The sequence below is a fragment of the Triturus cristatus genome, chromosome 8, assembly GCF_964204655.1.
Source record: "Triturus cristatus chromosome 8, aTriCri1.1, whole genome shotgun sequence".
Taxonomy (NCBI): Eukaryota; Metazoa; Chordata; class Amphibia; order Caudata; family Salamandridae; genus Triturus; species Triturus cristatus.
This window is the reverse complement of record NC_140591.1, coordinates 459439314-459464508: the sequence shown is the minus strand read 5'-3', so window position 1 is coordinate 459464508 and position 25195 is coordinate 459439314. Positions and strand designations below refer to the sequence as shown.

General features: G+C 45.2%; 1 protein-coding gene across 6 annotated transcripts in view; it reads right to left on the bottom strand.

Moving 5' to 3' along the window:
* The window catches only part of FNDC3A (fibronectin type III domain containing 3A), a 1314248-nt gene that overhangs the window by 261101 nt on the left and 1027952 nt on the right, over positions 1-25195 (bottom strand). For all 6 annotated transcript variants that reach the window (XM_085621888.1, XM_085621893.1, XM_085621890.1 and 3 more), the window contains 2 exons: positions 5033-5138; positions 4772-4947 (listed from right to left, as the gene is read on the bottom strand). In XM_085621888.1, coding sequence (XP_085478014.1) covers positions 4772-4947; positions 5033-5138 — 282 coding nt within the window. The remainder of the gene's footprint in view (positions 1-4771; positions 4948-5032; positions 5139-25195) is intronic.

The following is a 25195-nucleotide window of genomic DNA, read 5'->3' as shown; positions in this document are numbered from 1 at the left end:
ACACAAGTTGAAAGCAGGATCGGTGTAGGACCCACACAATGTCTGCTGAAGGGGTCTTGCGACCAAATATGACTTCAAGTTCTGTAATGAGTGTTCATCGATACACCCGAAGGCCCTGAAGGACAGGGAGGCCAAGCTCTCTGCTGCGGAAAACAAGAGGCTAGGTTATTCTCAGTCCAAATCACCCTCGTCCGGCAGGATTGAGGCAAAGTTAAAAGGCCAGTCCAGTGACAAGTCACGGAAGAATTTTTTTTTCCTTTTTTTAAATGAGTAAAGTTTATTATACATGATTAATAAAAACCTTTCCATATACAAGACTTTGTACATTGCCATAAAAAGCGAATTAGAAGAAATTTTAAAATGTAGATCGAGATAGGTTACAGACCGTAGAGCCTTGCCATCGGGAGTATCAAGTGCAAACAACAAGCAGAGGTAAGTGCGCGAAGCTGCTTTGTGCCCTTAGAGTGTTGCAAAACTGTGCATTATGCTGTAACACACAGCCAATAAATGGTCTGAGATGTTGGCCGGTGACCGATGCTTGGGGCCAGGGGGCATTAAGATGGTTAAAGTGCGGAAGACCTTCCGATTAAAGTGCATAGTGCAGTTCGTAGCAGCCAGTTAGGCTAAAAGTCGTTTGACAAGGTTCATGATCTGTTGAGCCCAAAAACGAATGTGTGGTCTAATTCATAAAAGTATGCTAGGTTAAAAATCTTTCATCAGTGTGGCTGGCCACTTTCGTTAGTGTGTTTTCCACCCCATGTAAATATTTCGCCGTCCGGCATATCAGTTGTGGATCTGCCAAGCTGAGACAGGTAATTAATACTTGTCTGCAGGAATGAAGGGCTTTTTGGTTCCAGATTGGGCGAAGCAAGGCTTGATGGAGGCTGAGCGTCTCTTTACAGAGGCACAGCATGTGAATTATGTTCCCGTTTATGTGGCCACACAATCAGCTGCTGCCTGTGTCGTCCCTTTGTAGCCATGGAGATGCATGTAAAGTTGATGGTAGGCTACCCAGTCTGTATTTCAAGTATTTTGCTGTAAGTGCGCTATTGAAGACATCTCCCAAATATTGTTGCAGCTTCATGGTCTTGTAGCTGTTCAGGACTGTCCAACCGTGCTGTCTTTTGGCTAATGTGACGTTGTCTTCCAGAAGCGATAGTTTTTTGTTGGTTTGTATGCCACTTTTCTGAATAAGTTGAAGCTGGCAGAGGAGTCGCAGACTTCTTGTAGACAAAACGTGGAGATTGTCACATTGAGATATTTTCTGGCAGGTGAATGTAATCTGTCTTTTATCTCCAGCCATATGTTATAATTTATAGTGTTTCGATCAGAAGTTTTGGATTTGAAGCAGCAGATGGTGAAGGCTGCTCTCCTCACTAGCATCTGTTTAACTAGGCCGAGTTCCAGTCTTATCTGTGCTGGAGATGTGTGACTGGGTAACTGTAGAGTTTGCCTATAAATTCTCACTCTGACTTTGTCTAGGGTCTCCCCGTCTCGCCCCTGCAGCGCCTGGCTCCCATAGGCCAGGGTGGGGATTATCTTTGTACAGGCAAATTCAACAAGCATTGGCATAGCCAGTAGGTCTCGCCTTTGGGGCCTTATAAGTGTTTAACCATGCAACAGTTAATGTTGGTGCCCGAGGATATTGTGCTGCATAACTAAATACTTATAAGGTCCCAAAAGCGAGACCCATTGGCTATGCCAATGCCTGTTTATGTCTTGAAGAGCTGTTTTCCGAGTAGCGCTTCTCCATCGAATGGAAGGTCTAATATTTTGTTCTGGACCTCTGGTCTAAACGAGGTTGCTCAAAGCCAACCCTGGCGATGTAGGACAGCTGCTCTCACCAGGGAACGAAAAGCAGTTGTAGCAATATCCATTGCACAATCAATGACCTGAGAGGAGGCCCTATCTCCTTCCAGGAGGATCTTTTTTGCTTCTGTCTTACTGTCCTCAGGCAGTTGGTCGAGGTAAGGAGATCGATCACACGCATCTGGCGGTCTTAGCGGCCCAGAATCGATTGCTAAAGCGTTAGCTGCTTTGACCATTTGGCCTGACATAGAGGAGAAGCTCTTGCCCACATTGTCCTGGCACCTGCCTTTCTTGTCCAGAAGTGTGGTTAGAGGAGCTGTTGGATTTTTCGACTTCCGCTGCGCTGCGCTGCCTGTGATATGACTGAGTCCGGTTTCAGTTGACTCACTAGTCAGGCCAGGCTATCCTCTGGGGCTTTATATTTCTTTTCCAATCGAGGAAGCACCGGGACCACCATGGCTGGGGTCTTCATGACGTTAAGACCCTCTTGCCAAACATGATTTACAATGGGAATGGTTCTCGTCGTTTTCTTATAGGGTTCCTTAAAGTCATACAAGAAACAGTCAGTCTGCGCCGAGGGCATAAGCAGATCAAACCTCTTCCCCGCCCTCTCCAGCAGATTGTGGAAACCACCTATGTCCCCCGGCAGAGAAACCACAGGAACCGGTGAAGGGAAGGAAGGAGTAGGGATAATGTAATCATCCCACTCCCTATGGGAGATTCGTGTCTCCTTGATCTTCATCTGATGTACCCTGTTGGATAATAGGAGTAGTTGGTGAAGGATCCTCTAACATTTGCAGCAGTGATGGTGGCACACAGGGGGTGGAAGGCACTGACGCTGGTCTATTGAGAACTGAGCCCTGTTCCAGAACCGAAGATGGTGTTGGAAATCTCCATTTGTAGTCTGACAGCATAAATTGCAAGTCCGAGATCAACGAAGATGGTATACAGACCATCTCCTCCTGATATCCTCTATGGTAGTCCTGAGGAGGATCAAAGTCCTGCTATGCTTCATATCCATCTTCAGAATACTCCTCCTGGCACTTAACGTGCAGCTCCGAAGGGTTACGGGCATATCCGAAAGGACCGTCATCATCCAAGCCCTCCTCTTCCAGGAGGTGAGATGGTAGTAGAGGGGGCACCATACTGGATGAAGTGACTTCACAAGTCACATTCCGCTTTCTGTCTGTCTCTGCAGAACTTTTCACCCCTGTCGATGATGTCGTCGACGGTGTCGTCGACGATGAAGATATTGCCATCGACAGCGCTAACGTCGATACCATCGTCATTGCCGTCGACACTGCCGGCATCATCGTTCTTGTCGCCGTCGATGACGTCGTCATTGCTGTCGGCGCCGACAGCTACGTCATCACTGCCATCGTCGCCTCCGTCGTCGATGGAGTTGGAACCGTCTTCATTGACACCGTCAGAGCTCTTGGCGACAATCCCGTTGACGGAACTGAGGAGAGCTGATGAGACTGGCCCTTGTCACTCTGCGTCGAGGATGTCGATGATGGTTCCTTCGTCGACAGTGTCTTCGACTGCCTCTTTTTAGAGCAGGTGGCACAATCTCTAAAAAGGCCCTTTTTCTCCTCGTCTGCCATGATGAGTAGAGAACAGACCAAAATTGTAGACTAATCTGGAAAAATATAGCTGAAGAATTCTCTCAAAAGTAGTCAAATAAGGAATAACTGAGCAGAGCTCAGTGAAGACTCCCTAGCACATCGTGCAGTAGAAAATCTGAAGGTCTGAGGTTCTCTCAGAAAGGTTCTAAAGGGTGAGGCTGTTCTGATTAGTTGTGTGTTTTATTTGGTCTCTTTTACAAAAAGAGGTGGATATGTTATAAAACTGAAATGGGCCTTGGCCTAGTTTCTAGTTTATGACAGCTTTGCATTGCTATTTTGATTTACCGGGACTACCATCTCGACAACGAGGAATGATTCAAGCATGTGAATCTATGAAAGTTCCAATATGGGAGTGAGCTCTAGTCCCAAAAAGTAAACAAAAAGTGACCCACTTCCCTATGGGCTACTTGTTTGTCCCTGACCGACCATACAACAGCACTGGATTCACTGCTTATATTCAAAGAAACAGGTGTAACCCTATATGAGCATGGAGAGATTTACAACATTGATGGAACCTCTCAAAATATTAACCAGTGTCTGAGCAGAAGGCAGTAGCTCAATTTGTGGGGGCCAGTTCATTTGGCAAGGATGCACTTTGAGCAGCTGCTTATGAAAATTAGATGTATGTGTAGCAAATGCCACAGCAACTACCATCTACCGTTATAATATGCAAGAAGGTTCAATATTGGAAAGTAAACCAGGAACCTCCACATGTACCTGCTCTTAATGTCATTTCTGGCTCTGAGAAACTCATATCCTAAACCACATTTGCAGCATTCCTCTGCTGAGCACGAACAAAGGCAATGAGTGTTCTCGTAAAAATTACACAGGGAACTACAAGCACCAACTACAAGCACCAACAATGAAGTATAAGATTAACTCAGTTTCTAACACACCACACATATAACAAAACATGTAGCATATGAGAAAATCACTGCTGGTAGAACACACATTCTGAACTCAAGTTTGTCTCCAGAGCTTTGGCAACATTAAAACCTACTGAAAAAAACATAAAACAAAGACTAGTAAAGCAGCTTTTATAAGAAAAGAACAGCTGCAGCGGCCTAGTTCTGGTGATGGTAAACTGCCGCTGAAGAGAGCTTCAGTAATGGGGTTTGACTGTATGGGCTTGAATGAAGTCAATGATATGTTGGAAGATGGGCACGGTTTGTGTTGTTCACCTCATTAATCATAAAGCTCCATTTGTGGAATGTGAATGTAAGCATTACTGTGTTATTTCACTTCTAGAAGCAGCATTTCTAACGAGATCAGCTGAACAATCCCTCAAATACAAATGCAATTTTAAAATGAGACATTATTTAAGGTAGAATCCTTACCCCTGCTTTGTTAGCCGCTCGTACTCTAAAACTGTACATCTTTCCAGGAAGAAGGCTAGCCACTGTGCACTCTACGTCAGAACCCTGGTATACTTCTTTATTCTTGTTTGCCTCCGGATAACACAATTCAAGACTGTAGCAAGTGACAGGTGATCCGCCATCTGTCGCTGGAGGAACTGAACAATGACCAGAAAATGTCAAAATACAGCAAAGTAAACTGAACGTACATATTCTCTTTTAAAACATGAAAACAGTCATTACCCCAACGTAACTGTATTTCTCTTGCTCTTGGTCGGCCCTGGAGTCTTGGAGGCTGGCACTGACCGGGAACCACTGCTGGAGTCTGCACTAGTAAAGACTCAGATACCTGTGAATTAAAAGCAGCTGGTGAAAAAGCCAGTATATATATACAAATATATAAATATTTACTTAAAAAACCATAGGTTTCACACATGTTATAGTTAGGTGGACATTTCACTCGTAAAAAACCAATCAAATTCCCCCGTTATCATTAGTTCAGATAACTATAACTTGCGCGCCCGCAATCCACTGCTCATGACCTCACATATTACATCACTCATGACATGGTCAGTGGCATCACTCATGATATCACTGATGACATCATCCTTTTGATAGAGTGGCGGTCGTGCGAGTTATAGTTATCTGAACTAACTATAATGGGGGAATTTCATTGGTTTTTTATGAGTGAAATGTCCACCTAACTATAACATGTGTGAAACCTATTGTTTTTTAAGTGAATTTGCAAGGTTTTTTAAATGCTAATTCCTAACTATAACATGTGTGAAACCTATAGTTTCTTCAGTGAATTTGTACGGTTTTTTAAATGCTAAGTTATGTATTTATTATTATATTTTTTATATATTTATTTTACAATAAACTACATATTAAATTATTTATTTTTTAATGGTTTTTTTCACCGTGCGTGCAAGGTGCGCGCACAGTGCGCGCACCCCGCGATTAAAAAAAAATAATATTAAAATGTTTTTTTCTGCCTTCGGGGTCCTTCAGGGACCCCCTGACAAAGGCTAGGGGGTCAGGAACTCTCTACCCTGCCCCCTTTTCACGTTCGCCACCTTCCATTTTCACTCTCGCACTCAAAACAAACAAAATGGTGGCCGACACTTCCTGATTTCGACCGATTCGAACGTTGACTGACATGTAACCACCAATCAGAATTACGCTCGCGCACGTTAGGGTGCGCGCACAGTGCGCGCATGGTGCGCGCACGGTGCGCGGCTATAGATATTTATGTACTTTAACTGCAATTTTCTCAGGAACTACTGAACAGATTGACTCCATATATGCAAAAGGCACATCCCTGACCTGAGGACTACCTCTTTGCCAAATTTCAAGTAATTCTGTTCAGCCGTTCGGGCTGTACCTTCGACTAAAGGTCCTATGGGAAAATGCATGGGGAAAATGCGTTTTGGGACCCCCCCTTTTTCTCGGCCCCCTCCTGACGAATCCCCCCCCGAGACTTTCAGGGTAGGAGCTGAGCGGAGCGCCTCATTAGTTTTGAAAATTTCACAAGGATTCGTCAACCGGCGCCAAAGTTATTCAAAATAGAATTTTGAGATTTCCTATGGAAACACGGTCCTAACTATAACTATCTACTGGCGACTGCCAGTAGATAATATATATATATATATGCTCGTATACAGAGGTGGTGAATATAGATTTTTTTGTGGTTGATACTTCTAACTTCATTTTCCTCACCTTTAGAATTTTCCCCAGGTGCCAGACTGGATCTGGACGTTTTCACAGCAATGCTCCCACATGCCACTAGGGGGCCCCATGTAGCTCTATTTTGCCCAGAAGTGAGGAAGCACAGCCGCTTATAAGCGCAACCCCTAAATGCAGAAGTTTGTACCTTTCTGTCCATGTTTCCGTTCCTTTATGCGCTCCACTCAATTTTCCTTGGTTGACTAATTCCTTCTAAAATACTTTTTTCAGTGTGCAAAGGAACATTATCCCCACCGAAGACTATAGGGCAGAAATCATCCTGTGACAGTCAGATACAGATGTTGTTAATGGATCCCCACAAGGTGTGCTTCTGGTGTTTGGGCTTGGGGCACAACCCCTATATGTGCGAAGAATGCGCCCTCATGCACCTGAAGGCGATCTGTGATCGTAAAGCGAAGCTGTATGTCACCTAACACCGAAAAAGGCCACAGACCTCACGTAAGTCCTGCTCCAATCGATGGTGCGGACTCATTCCCACTTTCAAGGCTAATTCTACGTCAGGTCCTCTTTGCGACCAAAGTCATCCTAAAAGTCAAAATCTAAGAAGAAATGTAAAATGTCTAAGAGGGACTCAATCCCACTGGGTCAAGTGCCAAGCGATGTCGATCTCAATTGCGGTGCCGATTCCACAGGTGGTCCCGTTGCATCTGACTTTCCTGGGCAATTGTCAATGCTGCAGCAGGTCAAGGCTTACAAGAAGGTCATGCAGTGTTTTTTCCACTCTTCAGGTTCTCTCTGGCATGCACTCCAGGCGGGTTACTGGGCAGAGTCTGTGCCCCTGAAACCCTCCTTGGGCTCTGACTCAATTCAGGTGCAAACTTTCACTCCAGCTCCTAGATCTGCAGTGGCCCCTTCTCTACCAACATCAGTCCCGATGTCAAAGATACTGGAAGTCGAGCCCCTGCTCACTCCGGTGTCTGACTTCGAACCAAATCTGCTTTGACTCTGACCAAGGTTTTGCTTTGACTCCACTCCAGGGCACCCGGTCCTCACAGTAGTGATTAAATGTGTGGCTGAGGTCCTGGACCTACAGATGCATTCAGATGAAGTCAAGACAAATGTCTTTACTGAGGTTTTGCATCCTGAGTAAGCCTCATCTGAGCCTCTGCTTCCATTTATTGAAGCGCTGACTGACACCCTTATGGGAACTTCGGAGAAGCCATGCTCCTAAGAATTTGGTCGTCCAAGCTTCCACTAGCAAAGTCAACCCTAATGCAATCCCAAAAAACACCTACAGACAGAGAATCAAAATGGAATGAGGCATTTGGAAAGTGATTTTCTCCTCAGCCAACTTGGCACTGAGGTAAGTCAATGCAGCTTGCCTATTAGACTGTAAACGGCAAGCCCTGTGGGTCATGGTCAGCGAGATCTTGCCAGTGGTTCCGGATGAGTTTTGGGCCTCTTTAGTTCAAACTATTCAGGACGGCTACGATGTAGAAAAATATGTCATTAGTGTTGTCCTGAATACTACTGACTGCTTGGGTCATGTGGTAGGAATCGTGTGGTGCTCCATTGCCAGGCGTGAATGCAGGTGTCCCTGAGGGATATGCATTTTGATGGGCTCCACCTCTTTGGCAAAATGGCTAAGTCTACCCTCAAACGCTTGAAGAAAGTAGAGCCATGCATCTTCCTTGGGCCTTTCCACACCTGCCCAACAGTTTTCTCAGCAGTTCCGGTACTTTATGGCTACTCCAGACGGCTGGCATATATGCACTTCCAGGTCCTGCCACCAATGCGGCAGTCACCCAAGGATCAGACATTTTCTCCCATGATGGAAGGTCATCACATCCGACAGATAGGCCCTCCAGATTGCCCAGAAGGGCTAAGCTCTACCATTCTTTTCCAACCCACCTCAACTTCCGCCCACATAGGAGCACCTTTTAGAGGACCATCTCTCCACCTTGCTACAAGAGGAGCAGGTAAAACTGACCAAAAGAGCCATTGAGAGGGTGCCAGCCTTGGAAGTAGGGGCAGGTAGTAACTCCAGCTATTCCTTTGTGTCAAAAAAGGATGGAAGTCTTAATCCTATTTTAGACCTTAGCTCTCTGAATCCCTTCCAACTTACGGACAGATTCAAAACGCTCACTCTGGCCCAAGGTCTGTCTGCCCTACATCCAGGCCACTGGATGATTGCTCTTCGACCTGGAGGAAGTGCACTTTCATCTGACAGTCCTGCAATCACACCGAAATTACCTGTGGTGCAATGTCGGTCAGAAGCATTTTCAGTTTGTTGTGCTCCCCTTTGGCCTTTGCTCCTCTGGTGCTCACCAAAGTGATGGTGGTGGTCATCGCACATCTTCGGAGGATGGAGATACCAGTTTTCCTCAACTCTGCAACTGCCTGCTGTAAGTAGGCTTGCTAGAAGGCCAACCTGGTGTACGGGACAATGGAGACGGGTAGGCAAATGGCAGGAACTCCTTTACAGCAATTGGCTAACATGGGAAGCCTCTTCCGATGGATTCCCAAGGGGCCTGATTTCTTCGGGATTCAAGTCATACATAGCAGTAAAAACAATTCTCCCAGGGTGTGCAACAAGAGGTTCATATTGAATACGTTTTTTTTTTGTTTGACACCAATTGTTGGTCAACGGCGGTAGGCTTTGATCATTATCCTACTAGGCAATTCACTCATAAATTACAAATTTCTATTCTGGTCCTCATGAATTGTCATTGATTCTGTAAAAGGCAAATATAGGCAAGAAACATGCTAACCATCTTCCTTTTCGTCTCTGGCAACATTATATTCTGAGGGGCCTCACTGGCTTAATCTTATCAAAGGACTCTTTAAGATAAAGACTTTGGAGGTCTTTAATTAATTATAATCATTTTCAAAAACACTGAGGGTTTGAGTCTGGCGATCCAGACTCACAGGCTGATTAAAAGATCTCCAGTAATGAGCCTCCTCGTGGGGACCGTTGGGCATTGCAGAATCAGACCAATGAGGAGCACAACAGTATGATGAGCATGCCACCATCTGATTGTTTAGGCTTTTGCTTTGATGACCTCAACTGGTCCAATTACCTAAAGAGGACATACTAGACCATCATGACGGAACTTAACACTTACTTGTGTACTACTAAGGAGGATGTGTGAAGGACCAGAACTCCTCTCTTCTCTTTTTTTTATTGAATCGTAGACTATACCCAGTTAGCAGCGAACCACCTGATATTGTTGGGCATCTCAGTCGAGTTGGAGTCACATCTGCCTCCTTCACAGAGGCTTCCTTTCAGGGGAACTTTTCTAGACACTGCAGTTAAGGGCCATTCCTCTATCACAATGAAACGAGGACTTTCGGGCTATGACCCTGATGTTTCAGCCTCGGACCTGGACCTCGGTGAGAGCAGCTCTAAGGCTTCTTGGCCTGCTGGCTTCATGCATCCAGATTGGCCACTGGACCAGAGGCTTCTGCGAGCTCTGCAGTGGGAGCTGAAGTCTCAGTGTGCCCAGCAGTAAGGAAACCTGTCAGATGTCATCAGGTTTCAGAGGAGACTGCACAAAAAACTGTAGTAGTGGCTGTTAAACCTCAACTTAGCCAGCAGGAGAGTCGCTTCCCCACCTAGAGCTGACAGTGGTGACGGGGGTGTTCATGTTGCGCTGGGAAGGTTATCAGGGAGAGGTGGAAATCAGAGGACACCAGTCTCTGGCCGAAACCAAGCTTCACATAAATCAGTTGAAGGTGTGGGCCATCTGCCTCATGTCAAAGGCCTTCCTGCTGTCCATCCAGGAAAGGTCGGTGCAGTTTCTCAGGGGCAATGTCATCACCATGTAGTACTTACACAAACAGGCTGGATTGGGGTCCCTGGTGCTGTGCCAAAAGGTGCTGCCCCTCTGGAGTTGGCTGGAGAGTGAGGGCATATCCATGATTGATCTCGAACCATCTGGCAGGATCTTTAAACATCAGGGAGGATGAGCTCACCCTCCGATGCCTGGTGGATCAAGAATGTCGGTTGTATCCAGAGGTGATATAGAACATCTTCTGATAGTGGGGAGAGCACTGGCTGGATCTTTTTACCACTGTTGAGAACCCACAGTGCCAAGACTTCTGCACTTTGGAGTTCCCAAGAACGCTTTCTCTGGGAGATGTATTCAGGCTAGAGTGGATCAGGGACTTCTGTATGCCTTTGCACCACTGACCCTCCTGCACTCAATTCTGAAGAAGATCAGGAACTAAAGGGCCTAAGTCATCCTAGTGAATCGGTATTGGGACAGAAGAATGTGGTAGCCGGAACCTCTGGGCACAAGCCTTTGTCCACTGATCAGGCTTCTACTGCAGGAGGATCTCCTGTCGCAGCAGCAGAGCAGGCTTCTGCACCCAAACTTGTGTGATCTACACCTTCATGAGTGGAGACTGAGTGGTGGCAGTTGACTGCACTCGTTCTGTTACCTGAGGTTTTGGCTGTCATCTTCACATCCAGTCGTCCTTCTACTAAATCCATCTATGTCAAACGCTGGGACAAATTTGTGGCCTGGGGCGGAGTCCACAACACAGAACTCTTACAAGCCAAACTGCTAAGTGTATTTGTTTGTTTTGTTTTTGGCCCAACAAAGTCTTGCAGTGACTAGGTTTCATGTTGAGTAATCCATCACCATGCCAACATTCTTCACTCAAACTCACCCCTTAAAAGACTGGATCCCAAGAGAGCTTTAAGATACTATGTCAACTGCACCAAAGACCATCAGGTGGATGATCAGCTCTTCGTGTGATTCTCCGGGATAAAGAAAGGCAAGACTGTGCAGAAGAGGACCTTATCCAAGTCGATAATCCTTTGCATCAAGATCTGCTATGCATTGGCGAAGAAGAAGCTCCCTCAGGGATTGAAGACACATTTCAGCAGAGCCAAGGCTACTACAACTGAGCTAGCACGCGGATTGCCTGTCATAGATATTTGTCAAGCTGCTACGTGGCCATCAGTAAACACTTACTACTGCCTTGACAGCCAGGTTTGATGGAAAGGACATTTTGGCCACTCAGTTCTGCAGAAGCATTTGGGCTAACCCGTTCCTCTGTCCGCCACCAGGGGAGGTACTCTTTGGTATATATTCTAAAGGTGAGAAATCTGTGGATAGAAGTATCCATCAAAAGAACAAGTTACCTACCTTCACTAACACTCTTTCTGGTGGATACTCCATCTACCCACAGATTTCCACAGTCCTCCCACCTCCCTGTTCTGTGGAATGGAACCTTTCCATCTGAAAAGGTTCCAAATTTGAGATCCGAAAACTCGTTTCTCCAATTGTTAGTGCTCCACGCCCAAGAGTGCAAAAAGATTCAAGCAAAAAATGTACTTTGTATGAGGCACAGGAGCACTGCTGTGAAGGCTTCGAGATCCATTCAGGCACATGGGGAACACTCTAAAGATGTGGACTCTGCGTTTCAATAGAGTATTCAACAGAAAGAGCATTAGCGAAGGTAAATAACATGTTTGCTATTACTAGCATAGAGATTAACCATGTGCTAATCCTGCTATAGCAGCTTTAGGAAGGTGAAGTATAGAGAGGCATGGGTCCATTGTCAATTTAAGTGAGTATCTCTACTTACTACAGTACCTGTAACATGTGCTAGGAAAAGTTTCTGACATGCACACAATTACTCATTTGGAACAACAGGAGAAGATAATCTAACAGAAACAATGATAGAGAACTGCCAATGTAAAACACACGATTCAGGCTACAACCTACAACACTCTTAGTATGATCTACAACTCGCTTCTTAAACAAATTGTAGGAAAGCCCCCACCTTTTACCTGAAAAATGATATACTTTCGACTGGAAGTGCACAGGGTCCCTGCCAACCAGGTCCTCGGTGCCAAAAGCTCTCTCTCTAAACTGTACCTTTTGTTTCCCAATTGGCACAACTTCAGTACCTCTTTTAAGTCCCTAGTAAATGGAATCCCTGGCACCTAGGGCTTTGGCAATGAAGAGGGACGCCAAAGGTAGCAGCACGAAGGGTCTCCTCACCAAGGCCATGCGCACTGCCACTGCAGACTGTGTGCCTTGGTGCAGACAAAACCGAAGAGTCACCATGGCACACATCCTTGTCTTAATGTAAAATATGGGTATTGCGCACACCTGTTTGTTAATCTATTAAAGGTAACAACCTATACAATTGCTATTATTATAATATTTTGCGTGCTAGTCAGGGACGTGTGACTGCCATACACATGTGCAGTAATGCTCACATCTTAAAGTATCACTGAAGACTTGTAACCTGGCTACTCAGCAATAGATTGTATCAATGATTTTTTACTCAAGTTTAAATAATACTAATATATCTAATTGCTGTATTCATAAGACTTCATTTCTTAATTTATAAATTTATCATTCTTTTGTATCAAATATCCATACACTGATATTAAATCATATCCACAAGGTCAGAAAAAGCCATCTGTGGCGGGAAGCTTCAAAGGCCTTGCTGCCTTTGAAACGCAACCCCAGCCTCTGCTGATAGAAGGAGCAGCCTCCCCCACCTCCTGTCCTCACCCTCCTTTGGCAGGAAGGCAGGTGGGAAAACAAAGAAAGAGTAAGAGGTGTACCCCCCCCTCTGCCAACTCCACCCCTCAGGGGCCGGAGGCGAGGTGAAGCGCATTTTTCAGTGCCCACCATCTTGAAGATGGTGGGACTTCTCCAATCAGGACTAGGGCTATGTCCCCCTCCCACTGGAGGTGGGCATAAAATAGGGTGTAGACATCCCAGGTAAGGAGCCCATTTGCCACTACCTATCATTCCCTTATAAACACCCCTGAATTTAGTATTTAGGTGGCCTCCCCAGACCCTGAACAGTAGTATCCACAGACATAGAAGAAGACGAACGAAGAACGCTTTTAGACCAAGAACTGAAGACCTTGTGGTGGACTTTGGGCGCAAACTTCTGGCTGCTGCCACAGAACTCGACAATCGCCATCCTCCAGCTCGTCTCGTCACTGTGTGGACGCCAAAAATCCCAGAGAGTCTTCACCACTTCACAAATTGCCAGAGAAACTCCCTTGAGTTAGAAGTACTATCTCCCTGCAGCCACAGGCTTCCAAAACAGCGAAATACGGTCCAGTGTTGTCCAGCTCCAAAAGCCTGACCGACGTCTCTGATTACCATATGAAGGTATACTTGCGCTAAAGGGTCAGCTCGATATCTGCACCAAGTCTTGAGGCCCTCGTGTGAAGTTAGGTGTGTGGTTTGGACGATTGTGAAAAATAGTACATATCCTGTGGTCACCAAAGTAAACACAGACGTTTATTGAGCTTATTATTATATATTACAAATAACTAGCCACCAGAGACAGTCATCCACACATGCTGTTGCCGGCAATGACCCAGACTCTGCCCCCTGCTGCGTATGGATGGAAGGCTAAAAAACTGCATTAGTTTTTGCTTTGTTTATTGTTTTTTCTTTTTTTATGTATGTTCTTTTTCTTGAATGTTTTGTTTACAAAGTTCAAAACCTTGTTTTTTATATACTACAGGATGCAGGATATAAAAGACACCGATGGGAGAAAAATGCAGGTGGGAGGGGATTGTTTTATTGCAAGATATAAACACCAAAAGTACAAACATCAGTGAAGGCAAGTTGAAGAGACACCGAGGGTCGAACTGAGACAGCTTTGTTATTGGGGGAGAAGAGGCCAGACTCCTCGAAGATACGAGCTGTGGGATATGTTATATTGTTTTTATAAAGCGCTTGTTCACCTGAGAGGTTCCTTGGCATACAGCAACAGTGGGCAGCATACAGCAAAGATAGTTTAATCATTGGTTTGTCGGAAGAGGCAAGACTTCAGAAGTTTGCGAAAATGCATATAATTCAAGGTGGATCTAATCTCTGATGGAAGGGAGTTCCAGGTTCGAGATGCCCAACAGAAAATCTGGAGCCACCTCCAGGAAATGTACTCCACTTCCGAGGATTGCAGATGATTGCTGTCAAAGGGGGTTATTGTTTACTGATAAAGCTATATATCAGTTGGCCGTGGCCATCCGAGGCAAGATGGCGGATGGGTTTTAGTATCGCTCCATCGGGAGATCCAAGATCTGTAATTGCCCACCACCATCGGCGCATCTCTTCCTGGGGCTGAACCAGGGTGCGGAGGCTAGCGGGCACCATAGGCATGGGAAGGCCGTTTCACGGAAGGAGCCTATTCCGGCATGTTAGGACTGCGGCCACGAGGGTGTCCTTGGCGTGACGGGGTTGGTGCTGTGAGAGGCGCCCAGCAGGGGCTCTGATGTCACCTGGCTGGAGCGGAAGGGCCATAAGAAAGTCCATTCCCCTCCCGCCGCACAGATTGTTCATGGAGCACTGGACCGGAAAGGAGAGCGAAGGATCCGACGGGCTGCACATTGCGCCAGGACCCTCAGGCCCAACTTAATAAGTACCACCGGGTGAGGGGGTTGGTGACTTATGAAGACTGCTTTCCTCTCTCCCCATGCCTTTTGCTTGCCTCGTCTTCATCCCCCAGCTATCGCAGCAGGGTGTTTGGGACTGCTCTCTGAGGTGCACAAGGTGAAGCAGGAGACACTGTAAATGCGCAAACAGTGCTTTGAGAGGCTGCGAGTACTCCCTGAGGCCTGTGCATCGATCGCACACTCCTGGCTGAGGCTAGAGGTCCATTCTCTTCTGCCTCGCTATTGAGCAGGTACTGAGTTCAAGACTGTGTGAGCGGGATGCGTACACGTCGCCATAACTGAAGCGTGCTGCGCTGTGAGGACCATTCGAAGTTTGCGGAGTCTAGTGAGCAATGATGCCTGCGGGCGGAGGCCTGGCGGTGCTGGGACAGACTGACCTGGAAGGGAACCTGGTGCTGAATTGTGCCTGCTTGCAGGACCGGGGAGAGGAAGTAAGAGAAGACCTTGCCCTTCCGCTATTAGCGCCTCAACTGGTGCAGTAAGAGTGAACCTGGAGGGGTGAAGCTGGAACTGCTCGTGCCCCCCTACAGCATGGGGAAAGGGGTGTAGGGCGGGTCCTGCAGCGGGTCTAGCTGGGCCCTGCACGAAACGGGACTCAGAGCCTCCTCTGGGTGGTACAGTGTGCATGGGATCGGAGACCTGAGGGACCAGCTGAGATGACCCACCGACGTTGAATATTTCCTGAGGTGCAGTTCCAGTGGGGGCCTGTGTTTCTACACCTTAGAGGACTGCTCGTGCTGCCCCATTGACAAACTCATATGTGTATGGGGGTCTGGTGGGTCCGGCACAGTTGATCGACTTGTTTGCGGCAATTTCAAATACAGCAGACTTCACACACAGTTGCCCAGTTGGGCCATGGATGGAACTTTGGCATGGGGCGCAGAGATGGAGCTGGGCCTCAGCAGCAGCAACCTCAGAGTGGTCATATGGCAGGTGGTACTGACCAGGACCTACCGCTGGACATGCCGTTGACAGTGGCCCAGACATATCACAAACTCGAAATAATACTTGCCGCTATTACAGACAGGAGGCAAGACCTGCGCACTAGAGTTAAAGCACAGCTATCGAATTGGGGCTATTAAGAAATGATCAGCGTAAGCTGACAGATCGTGTCACGCACACCGAACACGAGATCCAAACGATTTGTCCAACAGTCAAGAAGCTGGAGGGTCAGGTTTGCTCCCTCACTATGAAGGTCCAGCCACTGGAGGCCCATGCAGAGGATGATCGTGCTGGAACAATCTCCACATATTAGGCCTTCCACACAGACACACACACACGGACACACACACGCACGCACACACACGTGCTAATAACATAACTGTCATGACATACGAGGAAAATACAGTAGCTGAAGAATCAACTAGAGGGGGAAGTGTTGGAATGGGTAAATATGATGTCAATGATTACTGTGATGTGTGCAGGCCAGATAACGGCAATAACAATAGATGCAATATCAATGTATGTCATAACCTGTGCCCGCACAACCATGCCAGTATCTGTAATTGCAATGTCAATCTATGTCATAATCTGTACCTGCACAGTAGCGCCGACCCCGGTAGTGACGATATCAATGTACATTATAATCTGTGCTCAAATGACGATACTGTTACCAGTAAGAACAATACCAATACACCTTTTGACCTAAGCAAACTTCACCATGTCAATGCCAGTGAGAACAATGTCAATGTATGCTATAACGACTATATGCACAATGTTAAGGATGTCAATAAAAATGATACCAGTGATTGCCATATTATTTTCAGGAGTTCTAATGAACTCACATCATTGTGTCGGAGTCACTCAAGGTAACCTCCCCATCAACCCCAAGTCAGTGATACTTGGCTAGACCAGTCCTACAACCCATACCTAACGAATACCAGGCCACAGGTGGGGCCTCTTTTAAACTAAAGACAAACATGCACCCAGGGAAAACCCTGACCGAAGCCCACAGATAGACAGTTGCATCCCACACAAGTCCGAGGAAATTGGCCCCAATAAAACCTGTTGGCCAAAGGCTTGCATTGCCCAAAAATACCACAAAGCTAGATATCACATCTAGATAGAAACACTCAACCAATTATGACACAACATGCACATCAAATGTAATGATCACACGGTCCTCATGCCGGACATCCGGACACATACACACCGACCCAGAATAGCTCTCCTCAAGGCTGAGAGCCATATGTGTCCTTATCCGATGCCCACGCTTGTTGATTTACAACTGAGATTCTTTTTTGGAATGTAGAAAACTGCTTTATTGTACCTCATGAACTGCATATAACAGTGGCCAAAACTTTGCACACCGAGAGACTTTGAGCAGAAACACTCTTTCGAGGCTCTCCTGGCCGCAGCGTTTACTTAAACCAACTTGTTCCTGTTTTGCCAAACACCTCTTGTTTTTTCATTTATTTAAGGTAAATTCATACTCAAGCAACAAAGCTATGTATCGGTTGTATACAATGCAAAATAAAATAGATAAAAAAAATCAAAAAAATCAGTGAATGTGAATATCACAGCATTAGTTTTCTTGATTTATATGAGGTCAACACAGGGCTCTAAGCCATGATATCTATGGCCCAGTTAAATAAAATTACCTTAAATGTACAGTGGCTTAACTCACCATTGAAGAGAACAATCAGCGTAAAAAGGGTAAGTCTTAAGAAAGTTGATATTGCCTTATTGCAGAAGACTTGCATGATCTCAACAAATGTATCTAGAGTACGCTCCTTTGGGTACCCACTACAATTTAATTGCCAGACACTTCAATACTCTAGTGACAATACAGACCTCAAGGAATTCAGGCAAAATAAACACAACGGGAAGCACAGGGCACGTACTTATCATTCAGACTCTATGCTCTGTTGGATCGAGGGTGCCACACATGAAGCCCTCTCCTCTGCCTCACCTGTCGGCCTTCCGTCTTCTCTCAACTTTGCCTCCATATTCGCTTGCTGAGACCGGATTGCCTTTTTGGATTCCTGTTCTTTTGGGAAGAACGAATGCTTATCACAAGTGGAACAGGAACCTGTATCTCTTTTGTGTAATTGAACTTTGGGCACAGAATATTTTGTTGGGATTTGCAGAAGTTCTTATCCCATTTTTTCTTGATAGGTTTCAACTTGGACTTTAAGAATCAGGAGGTCATTGGAAGGGCTCTTGAGGAACTACACTGAAACACCCTTGTGCTGAAATGAGTATGTGATCATTGTTGACACAAAATTAAACTATTCTTGTTGTGTGGATAAAAGCCCTTTTCTCATGAATGTTACTATGCTTGTATTTTGTTAGTTACTCCAGTGTTGGTAAATATTTTAAGTCATAACCTTTTCAGGCTGCTGACAGGTAACTTGTGTTCATGAAAGTTGGATAAGTGATTGGTTACTTTTTTAGTATATTCATATGCTCATGTCGTTTATTTCTTGTAAGGAACTGACAATAATATTTAAAATAGCACTGATGAGACTGTGTAGATAAATCCCTAGTGATCAGGTAGGGGAATTAGAAATTCAGGGTAGAGAAGACAGGAAGTTAAATAGTTATTTGATTCTTAACCTGGTTACTTCTCATTTAGGATGAAATTGTCCCCAGAAACTGGAGCAAGAGAATGTGATTCTATAGTAACTCCAGAAGACCTCAGGATCCAGTGTTATCTTGTTTTTCTCCCTCACCCAATTTCCCATTCCAGTCTGTGGGTGTACACATGCTTCTTTTTATATTTATGGTGAAGATTTGACTATACAGCATAGGGAGATCAGAACCAGCTTCAGAATTTAGAATCCATTTCTGCTCTTCGGGGTTCTTATAAAGGCCAGTAGAGATTCAGTTTGTGATATTGCCAATTAATGCCTAATGTGTTGGCCACTGTTGTAGGCTCCCAGGCGCTATTGGATCATGCACTGGTCAGCCCAATACTGGATCTCTGTCCTCACCAGAAGCCTCAACACACTTCTTGGAACATTGAGATAGCTATTAATGATCCAGATTTAAGAGACTCTATAAAAAGATCTATAGAGCACTATTTTGTTGAAAATGATACCAGATGTGGAGTGGGATTTGGTATAGTGTGGAATTCAGAAAAAGCTGTAAAAAAATTAAAAATCCATTGATCTTGAATCCCAGCTGAAACAACTAGAAACGCAACATAAATTAACATGTTCACAAAAGACATATAGAAAGCTGGCTCTAGTTCCACATATAGAAAGCTTTCTCTAGAAGAACAAGGTAAAGACGCCCATTGATACCCCATGTGTTTGGTTCCCCAAGATTTTTTCGATTTTTAACTTGAGTAGCTTGTAGCGGAATTTCACCCAGGGTGGCAAGCCAAACTTCTCTGAGCAAACTAAGTGGTTTTCCTTATGTACCATGATCTCTACCTTGCTGCTAATTTCAGAAACTTAGAAGCAATCCACTCTTGGATGGCTGGGAGGCAGTTAGCTGGTTGATGTCACATGAAGAGGTTCTGTCGAATTTCTGCAGTATCTACATGCCTTTGACATACACTTTCTACATACACTTGACATACAACACTTTAAACTCAAAGTTAAGTTACTAAGTGGCAGGCCCATATCATAAATAAACTTGGCAATAGTGTGCACCTTTGTGGAACTCCCTAATGATGTGGGTAGTTGTGTACTGAAAAAGCAGAAGTGCTACCATTTGTATGTGGCCGTAAAGAAATATCTTGAACAAGTCAAGAGCATGGCCCAACATCCCAGTTCCCCTAAACTGGGCAATCAAAATGGAGTGAATCACTATAACGAAAACCACTGAACGTCTGATAGCTCCAGGCTGAGCTTGCATGCCCTAACCTAACCATGAGTGTCACTCACCAAGCATTACCTCAATACTGTTTTAGAAAATGAAGCTAGGCAGATTACAATCAAGTATTTGGATTGTACTAATTTCGCCCAATGATGATGGTAAAAGTTGGGTGATAGGTCGATAATTTTTTAAATCTCCAGGATCTAGGTCTGGCAGATGCAGTGGCATAATACTTCAAACCTGCTTGCGCAAAGTGCATTACAAGGAAGGAAATGCTGGCAGTGGTCACAGAGTGCAGGTGTGACTTGGCGAAAGGCATTGAATCTGTGTAGAATTCACTTCATGATTGTGCCTGACTATGAAAGTCCATATCCCAGGAATCCTTTAAACACTCACACTGTTTGGCGATAGGGCAGTCTTCTTAAATAACTGGATAGTTTACTCGTCCTTTGTAGACAATTGTGTTACAATGTTGCTTCCAGGTCTTAACTATTTAGATTCATAATGTTTCTTTAGAGAACACTTGCTTTTATGGTAGATTGCTGGAAAACAGTTTGGAATATTGAAAAGTACTCCAAGATGAATTTATGGTGGGAAAAAACAAACTGAAGTATTTGTTAATATTGACTTTCATTAAGTTAAATACAGTAGACATTGTTGCATATGAATTCTGGATGTCTTCTTGTGATGGAAGGGGAAGAGTTCTCAAGCTGAGTCTGTTGACTATTCATGATATTTTTTTTATAAGATATATTTTATTGGGTTATACTAAGAATCAGTGCAGATCACCACAATACATTTGACAGTATTTACATGTAAGTCTGTTCTACAAATCCTTCATCCCAAAAGAGAGATACAACACCCCCCAAAAAAGCTTAAGCAGGTATAATATAGACAAGATCACAGAGGGACTGTGCACGTCGGTCCAATTTTGGAATACTTTCCTCCTATCCCTGATGGGCCGAGTGGCCGTGGCCAAGAGAGTATTTTTGCCATGATGCCTGTATTCTGTGCAACATTCATCTGACACCTTTACCCGGGCGGTCTTTCGGAGATTACACTCTCTCCTTACTACTCTGATATGGGGAGGTGGCAGAAGTAGGGTATCACAAGACTTATTGTTTCTTTCCTTGCTGGAGGGAGGGCTGGCGGTCCCCAACCTAGAACTGTACTATTTGACCTCAGAGCTCCAGCATGCCACGCACCGGCTGTCAGACAGGAGGAACTGGGAGAAATCGCTGTTAGCCGACAAGACATATAACTTCTCTCTCCCGCAATTACTAATGTCGGATCCTGGGATATTTATACCCCAATGAGGTGTTTTTGTCACCTTAGAGGCGGTGCAAGAGATCTTTGGACTAAGGCACAGGCAATTTTTCACACACCCCAGCATAGGAGCCCTAGTCAGGGAAATAATGCCCACATGCCCTGCTATCCCATCCACATCGCTCATGTTTCGGGGGTGGCTAGAACTGAGGGGGGATAGCTTGGTTTTGCAACTCTGTAAAGCCATGACAGCCGATTCCAGTTTCCTGTCCGGGCAGCTGGGAGGAGGTGTTGGGGGTTTCCTTGGAGGATGCACAATAGTGCAGGTCCTGTGCACTGGTCCAGTCTTTTGCCTGTAATGCCAGTTTAAAGTTAATACATTTCAATGTCTTACACTGTATGTATGTGACACCAGTGCTGCTAAATAGAATGGATCCCATTAAAACCCGTGGTTGTCGCAGATGTCAGGCTCCCGTGGCAACTTCCTTGCACCTAAAGTGGCACTGCCCACTGGTGCACTCCTTCTGGACATCTGTTGTGGTGCGAGTGGCTGCTGTAGTGAGAATTCCCATAGCGGTGGACCCGATTGCTTGCTTGCTAGAAAATACTCGTTAAATAAATTAGTTTAAGTTCCTGCATTTACAGATGTATGTTGGCCAAGAGAAGAGTTGCAATTACATGGATGGGGCAAGTTTGTTCCTGTGTGGAAGGATGAGTGAGGGATGTGAATGAATGGGCAGTTGCGGTGGAGGAATGCCTCAAAAAGTGTCGCCATGATGAGAAGGTCGAAGAGGGCCTGCAAGTTTGGGGGGCATTGCTGACTAAGTTCGTAGATCCCGAGGGTTTCCAGATAACGATGGCGGATGACGAGGTGAACTCCTCCACCTCAGATACTTGATGACACCTGCATGCCTTGGGAGGAGGTTAGTTAAGGTATAATGCTTCTGTACTACTGCAAGGCCTGAACTGTGCTGACCCACTACTCTAATCAACTGATTGGAGGCGGCTGATGTTTTTTCTCTTTTTGTATTATTGTTTGTCTACTAAAAACAATAAAAGATAGCTAAAAAAAAAAACGAGAGCGATATGACAGTTAATACATATTTGACTCGTTGCAACTGCACAGTTCATGGGTCGTTTGTGTCAGACTCTATATTGTTCTCTTCGCAGTGCTTTGTATTCGAAGTCAGCCCAGTATGTCCTATCTCTCCTCCATGCTTGCAGGGTGGAGGAGCTGGTCGATTTCCATCTCGAAGTAACTACCCTTTTAGCTTAGAGCAGCGATGTGCCTATAAACCTGGAGCTAGATTTGGCTGTATTGGGTCTAGGGAATAGACCCAGTAAGCACCTTTCATTTGTGTGGAAATTCTTCTGACCTGTTGCCCGTGTCATCTCCCAAAATTGCTGCCCAATAAGTTTGAAGGTAAGGCCTATACCATGTGTATGAAATCTGCATGTGGTGCAAGGTATCTAAGGCAATGTGTTTTTGCAATGGGAACATGTTTCTTAGCGTCTGATGCGTGAGATAGGCCCTGTGGAATTCACTAAACTGTATGAATATAAACTGGGTATTGTGCAAGACATTGTGGGGCATTCTAGGGCTGCCTGACATTCTTTATCAGGCAGATTGTAGCCTATTATCAGGTTCCACTTGTCTCAGAGGGGTTGTAGATTCACTCCTGTATGTTCTAACAGGGCTTTATATAGCCATGTAATCATGTGGGCCCTGACCCAATCGTGTGTACGGTGTTTACTATGGCATGTGGGGGTTCAGTGACTTCTACTTGCCAATGTAAGTGTAGTGCCTTACGAATCCTACCATATAGTAGTAAATTGCTCTGGGGGTGGGACCCATTGTTCCCCTGGTGATACTATATGCCTCCGAGATGTGTGTCCCTGTCCTGGCCCTTGCCATCAGATCAGAATAAAGCAATTTAATCCAACTAATCATTTCAGGACGCAGTCTATACTGCTTTAAAACTGTATAAACATAATCCCACCGTATGGTGTCAAGGGCCTGCTCTATACTTATGGCTATACAGGCAGAGTGAGGCCAAAGAGTGGGGGACTGTTTCATTATTTGTGTAAATCTTCTAAGGTTCAGGGATGTGTTTCTAGTAGCAATAAACCAGTTTTAGAATGAAGGATGGCCGCTTGCAGTGGTAACAGTCATTAAGCAAGCAGTTTACTCAGTACTTTATAATTTGTATTCAATATGGGTAGCGGTCTATAAGAAGATAGCATCAATGGCTAATCTACCTGTTTTTTAGGATTGATGTGACCAATGCCTTCCTAGAAGTAGCTTGGAGTCTACCAGTCTCTTTGGTTGAGCTCTATATCGAGAGCAGCTTAGGTGCCAAGAGGGTCTCAAATATGGTGTAGAAGTCTGTGGGTAGGCCATCTGAAGCTGGAGCCTTGCCTTTGGCCAGCAAATGCAGAGTCTGCTTTATTTCCTGCTCAGTGAGGGGTATCAACAAGGCTTCCCTTCATTTATGTGTGATCTGCGGGAGGTGAGATCCTACATGGAACTTCGCTGTACTAGACGGGCTGGAAAGTTAGATTGGTGAGTAGAGTCTTATAGTAGGTTTTGAAGGCTGTATTGATGTCCAATTGTGTCTGGACCACTTACAATTCACAGGTTGTGGCTGCCTGAGCAGTGGGTCAAGTAAGAGTGGCTTGATAAGTCTGGCAAGCAGTCTACTGGCCCTGTCACCTTCAGTATATTGTAGTTCAGCATATTGGGCAAAGTCTAGGCATCGAATACCTTCAAGCAGGTCAGCATGGTCTTTCCTCACTGAGGCTAGCTCTATTTCCCTAATGGGGTCAGTGCTGTAGGCTATTACTAGGGTATGGAGGTTAGTTTCAATAGACTGCAGCTCTCCCTCCAGGGTTCTCCTCACATTGATCATACAGTGGATACAAGCTCCTCAGTGCATCACTTTAAACGCTTCCCACTCTATAAACACTGATGAGGCAGTGCCTGTAGTGTTCTGAAAATATTCGTGTATCTCCTGATGAACAGGTCTTCCAGCCAAAAAGGCTGAAGCCTCCAGGTCAGGACTGGGGAGGGTATGAAACTCCAGTGTAATTGCATCACTAAGGGGCAATGGTCTGATAGTGCTTTTCCAAGATAATCCATTGAGTGAATAGCCTTCAGAAGGGTAGATGAGCATAGTATCAGATACAAGCGGACGTGCAGCTTAGGTATAGGGGAATAGTACGAATATTCACAAGCTCCTAGATTTCTAATATGCCAGGAGTCGAATAACGGCCAGTGTGTCATCCAACTTCTAAATGCTTTAGCATTGGGCACCGGGGCTGTTCCCAACAGAGGTGGATTTAATCAGTTGAGTATCACATCCAATACACATTTTAAGTTAACTCCAGAGTATTCACAAGCAATAGCCCAGTCTGCCAGTACTCTTGTCAGAATGTCGCAGAAGTGGATCTAGTCTACACTTGAAAAGTAGAGACTATGTAGTAGTAAAGGCTGGCCATCAAGTCTGCCTTGGACAAGGACGTCATGCGGGAATCAATGACTGCAAATGGCATACCAGGGCTCATCCAGATTGCTGTGCCTGTAGCAAAATGCAGAGTAGGTTGTATAGTAGGATTGGCCTTTCCTTTTATGTGTAATTTTAGCTGCTGGGTGCGATTTTGTATCGCTTTGTCGCATTTCCCATCCCTTTTATATTCCATGTGCTGAAAAGGTATCTACCTAGTAGACCCATCTTAGCTACCATATGTTGGGAGGACGAGCTAGTCTCTCCAGTCCTGATGGTGAGGGGTAGGTGTCACAGGTGTCTTTAGGAATCTTAGTAGTGTGCGTGCAAATATAGTTCTCATTAGTTCGTTGTCTCCCTTTCCCCCACTCCCGGTCTTATATACCAATTTGTTTAGACCAATTTAACAAAGCCACTTGAAACAAACTATTATAAACATGTAACCAGGGCATACATATGAACTTTCTGGCACCTGGGCTGGGGGTTGGAGGGGTAGCTGCTTAACAGGCAGTGTTCTGCCACGAGGTGTCATGATCATTGCCATCAGCCCTCCATTGCTGACACCTGGGAAACCGAACCAGACCCGAAAGTCCAATTGGTACAGTTCTGAATGTCAGTGGCTGATTCCCGAGAGGGAGGAAACTACCTGGGGGGAGCAACCAACAGTTCAACTGGTGAAAGTAGCATTTCTAAAATTGAAGGAGATTGTCTGCGGTTTGTGGTGTTGCACTGGAAAGC